Below are 12,060 nucleotides of genomic sequence, written 5' to 3'. Positions count from 1 at the left end.
GTAACATTCCCGCAGATAAACAGCACTTTCAACAAAGTTCTCACGTGTACTACGAGTGTTTATATCAGCATGCCTTACTTGCATTCGCGTTTTCCACAAGCTGTGGAGGCCAAGAAGCATTAATAGGTCATAGGGTACCTCTTTGCGATCAACTGGTAGAAATCTGATCCCATAAGGGTGCAGTGGTAGTTCTTTCTTGATGGTTCTCTGCAGGACATCCCAGAAAAGTATGGCGTCCCAGCAGTCTAGGAAAACATGTTCAATTGTCTCCGGCTGCTTACATAACAGGCAATTTGTTGTCCATGGGACAAAGATTCCTTTTTCATGGAGCCAGGTTTTAACGGGTAGTGTATTAGAGTGCAATTTGAAAAAGAATGTTTTCACTGTCGGCCGGACCGGCATGCTTGGAGAGCAGAGTTCGACAGCAGAAGTTTAGCAATCTGGACAACTTGGCGACCGTTCATTATCCAACTGAAGGCAGCGGGATGCAAAAAACAAAGGCAGAAGCAAAGGACGACAGCCTTGTCATTTTGGAAGAGGTGGACAGTGCAGAGAAGAAGAAGAAGAAGACGAAAACAACTGCAGAACATGAGGTGAGGAGATGCGCTAACTACTAAAACGAAAAAGAGAGGGGGTGGGATGAGAGAAAATAAAAACGACACGGTCGCCCCCGGGAGGGCTCGAACCTCCAACCTTTCGGTTAACAGCCGAACGCGCTAGCCGATTGCGCCACGGAGGCTTTTTTTTTTTTTCTTTATTGCCTGAATTGTTCATCCAAACACCAAACAAGATCACAGAAAGGAAGGACAAGCTTTCATATCACAATCATAATATTCTTCAGCCGTCCTTCGGCTGAATTTATGCGATTAAAAGTCTCTGAGATTTATCAGCACTTCCACGCGTTCCAGCCATTCAGGCACACATTTCTGCACTTTTTGCTCATTTACATAGCTTCTAATACTTTCCCTAAAGAACTGTCGTGCTGAACGAGCATCAATGTCACCATTCTCAACAGACATTCTGCTTTTCCATATGCTATGCAAGGCAAATAACATGATAAGATCGAAAGGTGTGCCATCATCACTCTCTACTGGGAGGAACCTGATGCCATGTGGGTTCAGGGGGAGTTTTTTGAGTGTCCGCTGGAGAACATCCCAAAGAAAAATGGCGTCCCAGCACTCCAGAAACACATGCTCGATGGTTTCGTCCTTTCGGCATATGATGCAGTGCACCCCCCAAGGCACAAAAAGTCCTTTCTGGTCCATCCACTTTTTGACCGTTAGCGTACTGGTGTGGAGCTTAAAAAAGAACGTCTTAGCCCCAGCCGGCACCGGCATCCTCTTCACTCTTTTCAAAACATTTTTCCCTTTTTGGAAAGAAAACATCGTCCTATACAATGGCTCAGGAAGCACAACATCACACAAATCTTTGTACAGCTTTTTCCGACTGACACCACACAAATATTCTAACGAAAAACGGACAGTCAAAAATCTGCAAGCCAAAACAACTTCCTTTAGGAAGCCATAAATGCCTCCTGGTATGTAGTCAGTCGAGACAACGAGATTCGGTAGAGCTCGTCCCAAGCGCAACTGACAGACGGCACGGAGAAACGGGTCCTTTGTTTCTCTGAGAAACATAAAACGATGGACGATTTGGCGCAGAAAAATGTGAGCAAGCCCAAGGCCTCCTGAACTGACTCGCCGAAAAAGGTTTGTCCTACTTGTCCTCTCCCAAGAGGACCCCCACACATAAACAGCGAACACACGGTGCAACTTCTGAGCATTGACTCTCGAGCAGTGTAGTACTTGCAGTACGTACCAAATTTTGCTGATTAAAAATAAGTTGCAAGTAGTTGCTCTAGAAAATATTGACCAGTTCCACCCTTTCCATTTCCCCACTTTCTCCTGAAGTTCAGTCGATTGACTTCTCCAGTATGGGTCACTGTCTCGGTAGAATCCAAGTGGAGCTCCGAGGTAACTGACGGGGGTCGTCACAAAGCTAATACTGGCGAAAGTACCGGGGGTCACAGAGCAGTCGCCATGCCAGAAACCCAAGCACTTTGCCCAGTTAACTGAGCTCCCGCTTGCAGCACAAAAATCTCTTGCAGTTTTTACAACTTGTGTGATGCTGTTGTAATCAGTACAAAAAACCGCGACATCATCTGCATAAGCAAGCACTTTCACTACTGCTTGCTGTAGTTTGAAACCTCGTATTTGCTCGTGATTTATGATGCTCAGACAAAAGGATTCTAAAAACAAACAAAATAGGAGGGGAGAGAGGGGGCAGCCCTGGCGTACTGAGCGCTGTACTTCAATTCTCTCCCCCACGGACTTGTTTACTATTAGCCTGGTTGTGCAGCCCTCGTAAGCCATGGCCACTCCCTCTTTAATAACGTTCCCGACATTAGCATGGTCCAGTATACAGAGAAGAACATCATGGGGCACTTTATCGAATGCCTTCTCAAAATCAATCTGGAGCATTGCTACTCCATCTCCCGCAGCATCGCAACATTCTAGAATACTACGGGCGACGTGAATGTTGGTGAAAATAGATCTGCTTTTAATTCCACATGTTTGGTGGTCTCCCACAATATCTTTTATCACGGTTTGTAGTCTTTTAGCTAGTACTTTCATCAAAATCTTATAATCAACATTGGTGAGACTTATTGGTCGGTACGATTTGACACTACGTAACTTATTTATGTCATCTGTCTTTGGAATTAAAACTGTGTGGGATGAAGCAAAGGATGGAGGCAGCGTTTTCAGATCATACGCTTCGTTAAAGACCGCTTGGAGAACTGGTGACAGCAGTCCTTTACACACTTTGTAAAAGGCTGCGCTAATCCCGTCTGGCCCCGGCGACTTCCCGGGATTTAGGTTTTCGATTGCACTATTCACTTCTTGCAGCGTAATAGGCTGTTCCAACAATTCTTTGGTCGTCTCATCGAGCCGCGGCAGTAAGGGCATATACTCTGCTTTGAAGCGCTCAACGTCAACTGTACTTCGAGAGAACAGCTCTGCATAATATTCAAAAAAAGCCCGTTCTATTTCCTTCGAGTCGCTCGTGACACGCCCTTTCCATTCCACTTCTGCAATGTGATTTCTACGAGCGTGCCACTTTTCTGTGCTTAACGCTCTTTTTGTAGGCGCTTCTCCCCTTATCAGGTGTTCAGATCTCGCTCTGACAAGTGCACCACGATATCGCTCCGCATCTAACATCTCAAGATTGTGTTTGAGCGCTCCAATATCTGTGATGAACAAACCCGGTCTCTTGCACTCTTCTTGCATTAGGCGTTGCAGGTTCGCGCGCAATGCATTTTCTTCAGCTCGTTTTTCTCTTGCCACTGCGCTTCCTCGTTCTACAGCCATTAGTTTAAATTCTTGTTTAAAACCCTCTCACTTCGCTGCAAGTTCTGTTACCCTCTCCTGATTCATATTCGCAACAAGTCTTTCTACATCATTCATGAAGCCGTCATCCTCCAATAATTTCGAGTTTAGTTTCCACATTTGCCAGTTGAATTTCTTTCCATTGTTTTCCTTATTACCGATCGTGAACGTGACCAAACAGTGATCACTAAATGACACTGGGCGTACCTGATACTCCAGACACAAAGGTACAAGGTCAAGGGATACATATGCCCTATCTAAGCGAGCATGACTAGATGCCTGGAAATGTGTGAACTGAACAGTGCGTCCAGCCCCCAAGCATTCGGCGACGTCTTCCAGACCACACTCATTTATCAGATCAGCAAGAACAGTTGTGCTAGCATCACTGAACGATCGGCTACTTGTTTTGTCATCCGCTGAAAGCACACAGTCGAAATCTCCAATCATAACAACAAGCCTCTGGCAGTTGCAACATTGGCGAAGGCTTTCAAAAAACTCGCGTCTATCATTCATGTTATTTGGCGCGTACACACAGATTACTCGCCATTCACAAGATCCAAACGATGCATCGCAAACCACAAGACGACCCGACCCACATGTCATGACGGACTGAATCACGGCATCAAGACACTGGCGCACAAAGAGAACACATCCTGCTGACGCTCCCACAGCGTGGCTAACAACAGCATTGTACCTCGTTGTAAACTGACTAACCATTCTCCCGGCTTCCTCCTCACCATCAACTTTTGTTTCCTGTACAGCGACTATGTCTAACTCCTGCTCGCTAAACAAACGAAACAACTGATTTTGCTTCCTTTTCGCAGCCAGCCCTCGAACATTAATAGTCGCGAATCGAACTGCTCTTTCGAGCCGTATCATCGCTTAGGGGAGAAAACCCGGGAGCATGGTCATACCTTTAGCCGAGGCAGTGGCTTGGCACCACGCCGTCACAGCCGCCTCAGGACTGAGAAGGGGGTGGCGCCCCCGCCACCCGGTTCTCTGAGAGCACGTTCGGCCGAGGACGAAAGGGCGACCGCCGCGTCGGAAAAGCCGCTTTTGTGGGTGGTTCCTCGTCGGCCACTGTCTCGGGAGCCTCAGTTCCGTCCGCACTGTCCTCATGAGCACGCTTTGATGCAGCACCGCTGCTCGCTGCCTCGACGTCATCCATGGCTGCTACCTCAGAGGCTGCCAACGTGTTGAGGGTGTCACCTGCGCCTGCAGCTGCGTCGCTGATTCTGGGCCCGCTTGACGTAGCCACACAAGCCACAGGAACTTGTGACTCCTTGCCAATTTCTCCGGTGGCTTTAGTCTCAGATGAAGGGGTCAGAGGCGTAAGAGACCCTTTTACTGCAGCCTTGTCGCTTTTCTGGCCAGCTGCTTCTTCGGCATCCGCCTCATCCATGAGGAGCTCCGAAATGTCACTCGTCGCAGGCCCGGTTACATTCGCGTACGTCTTGACGCACTGCGTCTCGTCGTGACCGTACCTGCGGCAAAGAGCGCAACGCGGAACCTGGCAATCCTTACGGATGTGCCCAGTGGTCTTGCAGCGGAGGCAGAGCGGCGCCCTGCCAGGCACGACGAGAAGAGCAAGCTCACCTGCTACCTTTAGCTGATGAGGGATATCGTCAAGCTTTACACCGGCCTTAAGATTCAGGGACACGGTGCGTGTGGTCGAGCCCTTTTCACTTACGCCCGGTGCACGCCACCTTTCTCTGGTGATGTTCGTCACTTTCCCGAACGGCAACAGCGCTGCACGTATATCTTCATCTTCCACGCCATAAAGCAACCAGTGCATCTTCAAACGGACAGCCTGGTTATTCGGGTCGACGATTAGGCACCGGCGATCCTTTACCTTCGCCTCGTTGAAGGCCAGTAGCTTCCGTGTCGTCTCCGTGTCCTTCAACGTCACCGCCCAAACGTGATTCATTTGGTACGCCCCCAGCGCAACCACATCTTGGAGCACACCAAGCAGCACCAAAGCGTCCCTGAAATCTTCGACTCGGTACGGCCGAGCCCTCACATCACCATGCATGAAAACAGTATTCAGCGCGATACGCCCGGTTGGCAAACTTGGTAGAATAACCTGATACTCGTCGGCCGAGGCATCAAAAAACCTGTTCCCGCGGCCCGGCTGGGCCGCTGATACCGCTCGTGACGAGCCAGACATCCCGCGACCGTATCGCTCGAAAGCCGGAAGTGGAATCCGCCACGGAGGCGGACGCTTGGAGAGCAGAGTTCGACTGCAGAAGTTTAGCAATCTGAACAACTTGGCGACCGTTCATTATCCAACTGAAGGCAGCGGGATGCAAAAAACAAAGGCAGAAGCAAAGGACGACAGCCTTGTCATTTTGGAAGAGGTGGACATTGCAGAGAAGAAGAAGAAGAAGACGAAAACAACTGCAGAACATGAGGTGAGGAGATGCGCTAACTACTAAAACGAAAAAGAGAGGGGGTGGGATGAGAGAAAATAAAAACGACACGGTCGCCCCCGGGAGGGCTCGAACCTCCAACCTTTCGGTTAACAGCCGAACGCGCTAGCCGATTGCGCCACGGAGGCGGACGCTTGGAGAGCATAGTTCGACTGCAGAAGTTTAGCAATCTGGACAACTTGGCGACCGTTCATTATCCAACTGAAGGCAGCGGGATGCAAAAAACAAAGGCAGAAGCAAAGCACGACAGCATTGTCCTTTTGGAAGAGGTGGACAGTGCAGAGAAGAAGAAGACGAAAACAACTGCAGAACATGAGGTGAGGAGATGCGCTAACTACTAAAACGAAAAAGAGAGGGGGTGGGATGAGAGAAAATAAAAACGACACGGTCGCCCCCGGGAGGGCTCGAACCTCCAACCTTTCGGTTAACAGCCGAACGCGCTAGCCGATTGCGCCACGGAGGCTTTTTTTTTTCTTTATTGCCGGAAAACAATACATGCGCAGGCATAAAAAGTCGCTAGCCAGACTTTGGCTAAGGCGACGGATTAAAACATTTTCATTTCGATCAATTTGTCCATAACTGCCACCCACTCCGGTGGCTGAGGTTGACTGCGGAGAACATCTCTCAGAGAAACTACACTTTCTATAAAGTTTTCCCTGACTGGTTTCACATTTGCGTCTGCGTGCCTAGCCGCCATCCTAGTTTTCCAGATGCTGTGGAGGCCCAGTAGCATAAACATATCGTATGGCACTTCGCCACTTTCTATAGGCAGGAACCGGATGCCATATGGAGTAACAGGTAGCTCTTTTTTTAAAGTTCTTTGCAAGATATCCCAGTGGAAAACCGGGTCCCAGCAGTCGATAAAGACATGTTCGATGGTCTCGGGTTTTTTGCACAGTGTGCAGTCGACGTTCCATGGTACGAAAATGCCTTTATCGTTTAGCCATGTTTTCACCGGAAGGGTACCCGAGTGTAATTTAAAGAAAAAGGATTTGACGTTCGGTCTTACCGGCATCTTCTTAACTCGATTTAGCACATCTTTGCCTGGGCCTCCGCAGTAAAAGGATCGGTATAAGGGTACAGGTATAAAGATATCTAACAAATCCTTGTACAATTTTTTCCTGGGTACAGCAGCCAGATATTCAGTCGAAAAATGAGAGCTCAAAATGTGAAAGGCAGCCACAACTTCACGTAAAAACCCAGTTACAGCACGATTCGTGGCTGGGAAACTGGACACAACAAATTCCGGTAACACATTTCCTAAGCGCACCTGCAACATTGTGCGTAACAAAGGATCGGTTTGATCACGTAGAAACAAAAATCTTGAGACAACTTGTTTCAGAAACAAGTTGGAAAGTCCAAGGCCACCTCTTTTGACCGGTAGGAACAAATTAGCTCGACTAGTTCGCTCCCAATTCGAGCTCCAAATAAAAACAGCAAACACTCTATGCAGCTTCTGCACGTTTGCTCTGGTGATGAGCAAAAACTGCAAAAAATACCAAATTCTGGCTATCAAAAATACATTGCACACACTTGCACGCGCGAAAACAGAAAGGTCACGTCCTTTCCATCCATCCGCTTTTTTCCTTGCACTCTGCGTTACCTCACCCCACAACTCTGTACTGTTCTTATAGTGCTCTAAGGGTACCCCCAAATACTTCGCAGGGGAGGTCGTCCATTGCATGTTAGCAAACACTGCGGGTGTGCTCTCCCAATCACCGTGCCAAAATCCAATGCACTTATCCCAGTTAACTTCGCACCCGGTCTTTTTGCAATAGGCCCGCGCAACTTTGACAACTTCTTTAACGCTTTCTTGGTCCGCGCAAAAAACAGCAATATCATCAGCGTAAGCAAGCACTTTTACTTGCACCGATTGAAGAGTGAAACCACAGATCCCATCATTGTGTAACAGCGATAACAGAAAAGGCTCAAGATAGATCGCAAAGAGCAGGGGCGAGAGCGGGCAGCCCTGCCTGACCGAGGAACAGACAGGCACAGGTTCAGTAAGCTGTTTGTTCACTATAATACGCGTAACACAGTTTTCGTACGCCATCTGTACACCTTGTAATATTACAGAGCCGACGTTGGCATATTCTAGAACGGCGAAAAGAATTTCGTGTGACACGCGATCGAAGGCCTTCGCCAAGTCAAGCTGCATCATGGCAACTCGTCCCACGAACGCATCGCAACATTCAAGAACAGTTCTAGCAATGTGCACATTCGTTCCAATGGTGCGACCTTTAATACCGCACGTTTGTTGCGGCCCTACAAGGTCCTTTATAACCTTTTGCAGTCTATTGGCAAGAATCTTCATAAACACTTTATAGTCGACGTTGGTCAGGCTTATCGGTCGATAAGCCCCAACGGACAGCAGTTTAGCCTGGTCTTCACTCTTGGGCACTAAAACCACGTGTGCTGTTTTAAATGACGGCGGCATTTTCTTTGTTTCATACATTTCGGTGAAGACGCAGTGCATTGCGCCACGGAGGCGGACGCTTGGAGAGCAGAGTTCGACTGCAGAAGTTTAGCAATCTGGACAACTTGGCGACCGTTCATTATCCAACTGAAGGCAGCGGGATGCAAAAAACAAAGGCAGAAGCAAAGCACGACAGCATTGTCCTTTTGGAAGAGGTGGACAGTGCAGAGAAGAAGAAGACGAAAACAACTGCAGAACATGAGGTGAGGAGATGCGCTAACTACTAAAACGAAAAAGAGAGGGGGTGGGATGAGAGAAAATAAAAACGACACGGTCGCCCCCGGGAGGGCTCGAACCTCCAACCTTTCGGTTAACAGCCGAACGCGCTAGCCGATTGCGCCACGGAGGCGGACGCTTGGAGAGCAGAGTTCGATTTTTTTTTTCTTTATTGCCGTCTGTGACATGAAAACAAAAATGTACAAATGATAAAAACATCAGCCTAATTCGGCTGACGTATCAGGGCTTAAAATCTTCTCAATGCGACCAGTTCATCAAATACAGTAATCCATTCAGGTGGGTCAGCTTGTGCTCGGTACATTTCTCTCAAGCTCGCAACACTTTCAATAAAGTTTTCGCGCACCGAGCGAACGTTAACATCCGCGTGTCGCACTTGCATCCGTGTCCTCCAAAGGCTGTGGAGGCCCAGAAGCATGATTAAATCATACGGTACTCCTGCTTCATTCTGAATTGGCAGGAATCTGATGCCGTAGGGGTCCAGGGGAAAATCTTTTTTGACTGTTCGTTGTAGCACATCCCAATAGAAAATGGGGTCCCAACAGTCCAGAAATACATGTTCTACTGTCTCAGGTTTTTTGCATAAGAGACAGTTTGTGGTCCATGGGACAAAAATCCCCTTTTCGTGCAGCCACGTTTTAACAGGAAGTGTATTCGAGTGCAATTTAAAGAAAAAAGATTTCGTAGATGGGTTCACAGGCATATTTTTAACTCTCTTTAATACATCGTGCCCTGGGCCTCCACGATAAGGTAACCGGTAGATTGGGGTCGGTAACATGGTGTCCACCAGATCCTTATACAGCTTTTGCTTTGATACTTTAGATAAGTACTCAAGGGAAAATCGCACATGGAGCAGCCTAAAAGAGAGTACAACTTCTCGCATGTACCCATTGACAGTGCCACACAAATTCGCACAAGATGAGACGACAAATTCAGGAAGAAGTCTCTGCAACCGCACTTGGATAACAGTCATAAGAAAATTATCCCTTTGATTTCGGAGAAAGAAAAAACGCGAAACAACTTGACGCAGAAATAAATGCACAAGGCCGAGGCCTCCTTTTTTCACTGAAAGAAACGAATTGGTACGGCTGGTTCTCTCCCAGTTTGACGACCAAATAAAAACAGCAAACACTCGATGCATCTTTTGAATACTGGCCCGAGATGCGCACAGCACATTCATCAAATACCATATTTTGGATACAAGGAAAAGATTGCAGACGGAGGCTCGCGCAAACATTGATAACTGCCTCCCTTTCCAGGCATCTGCTTTCTCCCTCGCCCTTGACGTATCTTCATTCCAGTGTTCACTTGCATCGCGATAATGCACTAGGGGGACGCCGAGATATTGCGTCGGCAAAGACGACCATCGCATCCTGGAAAAGTGTTCAGGCATCGCTTCCCAGTCGCCATGCCAAAAGCCAGAGCTTTTGTCCCAGTTTATGAGACACCCCGTTTGTTTGCAGAATTTATCCACCGTGCTGATCACCTCAGTAATGCTGCCTCTGTCTGAACAGAATACCGCAATATCGTCCGCATAAGCAAGGATTTTGACGTGAGTCGACTGCAATCGAAAGCCCGTGATGCTCTCACTTTTGATGATAGCTAAGCACAGTGGCTCCAAGTAGGCCGCAAACAGCAGAGGCGATAGCGGGCATCCCTGCCTTACTGACAAATGAACTGCTATCCTGTCTGTGAGGTCACCATTAACAATAATGCGCGTGGTGCAGTTTGCATATGCCATCTTAACACCTTCTGCAATAATACGGCCTACATTAGCGTGCTCCAAAATGCTGAAAATGACATCATGGGAAACGCGACCGAAGGCTTTCGCCAGATCTAGCTGCATCATAGCGATGCGGTCCCCGAGCACATCGCAACATTCCAGCACGGTCCGTGCGACGTGCACATTTGTGGCGATACTCCTACCTTTGATTCCGCAAGTCTGGTGCGGCCCAACCAATTTCGTAATTATGCTCTGCAATCTCTTTGCTAAAACCTTCATGTACAATTTATAGTCCACGTTGGTGAGGCTTATCGGGCGATAATTTCCCACCAACAATTTCTTTTCTGGGACATCTGATTTCGGAATCAGCACTATGTACGACGTGGTGAATGAGAGTGGCACTTGTTTTCTTTCGTAAGCTTCATCTAGAACTCGTAGCAGTAACTGAGCGACTGTGGGCTTAAATGCTTTGTAAAATTCGGCCCCTATTCCATCAGGTCCTGGAGCTTTTCCCGCTTGCAGGTCTTCGATTGCAGTCTCTATTTCTTTTGCAGTTATGGGCTGCTCAAGACGCTCCTTCACTTCGTCCTGAAGTCTCGGCAGGAGAGGCAAAAAGTCAACCAGGAAGGCCTCATTCATGTCACGCGTATGTCCAAGAAGCTCAATGTACTGCTCTTCAAATAGCTGCTTGATTGTAAAAGCGTCATTCGTGACTTCATCTCCGTTCCTTATCTGCCTGATTTCGTTTTGGCAAGCATAACGCTTTTCGTCACACAAAGCTCGCTTCGTCGGCGTTTCACCAGCCCACAGTTTATGTGTCCTTGCGCGTATAACGGCAGCTTTATACCTTTCAGTGTCTAAGCGTTCGAGCAGGCTTTTCACCTCCCTTAGGTCCTTAGAAAACTTCCCAGGCTCGGAGCTTTCCATGCCTATTAAAAATTGCAGTTGCTCGCGAGCTGCTTTTTCTTCCTGTTTTTCTTCGTATCGCTTCAAGCAACTTTTTTCAATGGCCCTTCTTTTTATCCACTCCTTGAAATCTTCCCACTGAACCGCAACAACGCTGGGTCGCTCCTCAAGCAGCTTCTGCATTTCATCCGCAATATCAGTTACGAATTCCTCGTCCTCTAAAAGCTTTACATTAAATTTCCAGAGATTCCAGTTAAATTTTGTTTTTCTTTGCTTTATGCCGAAACTTGCGATCACTAGGCAATGATCACTAAAAGCTACAGGTATAACTTTGCAACTCGTGCAAAGAGACACGAGATCAATGGATGCATAAATTCTATCCAACCTGGCATGACTATTACGCTGAAAATGAGTGAACTGAGGTTGATTCCCTTCGGTAAATATACTGCCAATATCCTCTAAGCTATTATCATAAGCCAGAGATTGAAGCAATTGAGCACTCTTGTCACGCACAGGCGTACCCTTCACTCGATCATTAGCGGCACACACACAATTAAAATCTCCCAACAGCAACAACACTCGGTCGCAAACAAGGTAGGGCTCCAAACGGGCAAAGAGATCAAAACGCTCAGATTCAATATTTGGAGCATACACACATATAATGCGCCAACATAAATTGGAAAAAGAAAAATCAACAACAATAAGCCGTCCACTAGGGCAAGAAAAAACCGACTCGACAGTGATGCCTAAATTATTTCGGACAAATAATACGCACCCACCCGAGGTGCCAACGGAATGGCAAACACAAACGTTAAAGGCTGCACGAAAGGTGGACACCATGCGATCAGTGGATTCCTCACTTTCGATCTTAGTCTCTTGGACTGCAACTATGTCAAGCGCGTTTTC

The 12,060-nt window shown here is 47.6% G+C and overlaps 3 protein-coding genes and 4 non-coding genes across 7 annotated transcripts; all 7 read right to left on the bottom strand.

The window, feature by feature from the left end:
- Positions 1 to 665: 665 nt before the first annotated feature.
- On the bottom strand, positions 666 to 739 carry TRNAN-GUU (transfer RNA asparagine (anticodon GUU)). Its single transcript has one exon. It is a non-coding gene; the product is annotated as a tRNA-Asn (tRNA).
- Positions 740 to 4,344: 3,605 nt separating this feature from the next.
- Positions 4,345 to 5,553, bottom strand: LOC149349921 (uncharacterized). The gene has a single exon (XM_089575506.1). The coding sequence runs from the start codon at positions 5,551 to 5,553 to the stop codon at positions 4,345 to 4,347; it is 1,209 nt and encodes a 402-aa protein (XP_089431632.1).
- A 316-nt stretch (positions 5,554 to 5,869) lies between these two features.
- Positions 5,870 to 5,943, bottom strand: TRNAN-GUU (transfer RNA asparagine (anticodon GUU)). Its single transcript has one exon. It is a non-coding gene; the product is annotated as a tRNA-Asn (tRNA).
- A 261-nt stretch (positions 5,944 to 6,204) lies between these two features.
- Positions 6,205 to 6,278, bottom strand: TRNAN-GUU (transfer RNA asparagine (anticodon GUU)). Its single transcript has one exon. It is a non-coding gene; the product is annotated as a tRNA-Asn (tRNA).
- A 25-nt stretch (positions 6,279 to 6,303) lies between these two features.
- On the bottom strand, positions 6,304 to 7,688 carry LOC149349918 (uncharacterized). Its single transcript, XM_089576837.1, has one exon. It carries the CDS (start codon positions 7,497 to 7,499, stop codon positions 6,360 to 6,362), a length of 1,140 nt encoding a protein of 379 aa, XP_089432963.1. The 5' UTR covers positions 7,500 to 7,688; the 3' UTR covers positions 6,304 to 6,359.
- Positions 7,689 to 8,566: 878 nt separating this feature from the next.
- On the bottom strand, positions 8,567 to 8,640 carry TRNAN-GUU (transfer RNA asparagine (anticodon GUU)). The gene has a single exon. It is a non-coding gene; the product is annotated as a tRNA-Asn (tRNA).
- Positions 8,641 to 8,699: 59 nt separating this feature from the next.
- On the bottom strand, positions 8,700 to 10,147 carry LOC149349916 (uncharacterized). Its single transcript, XM_089576836.1, has one exon. The coding sequence runs from the start codon at positions 9,916 to 9,918 to the stop codon at positions 8,755 to 8,757; it is 1,164 nt and encodes a 387-aa protein (XP_089432962.1). The 5' UTR covers positions 9,919 to 10,147; the 3' UTR covers positions 8,700 to 8,754.
- Between the last annotated feature and the right edge of the window lie 1,913 nt (positions 10,148 to 12,060).

This window comes from Amblyomma mixtum, chromosome 3 (assembly GCF_055824585.1).
Source record: "Amblyomma mixtum isolate Tamu chromosome 3, ASM5582458v1, whole genome shotgun sequence".
Taxonomy (NCBI): Eukaryota; Metazoa; Arthropoda; class Arachnida; order Ixodida; family Ixodidae; genus Amblyomma; species Amblyomma mixtum.
The sequence above is the reverse complement of the archived record's forward strand: the minus strand, read 5'-3'. Positions and strand labels throughout refer to the sequence as shown.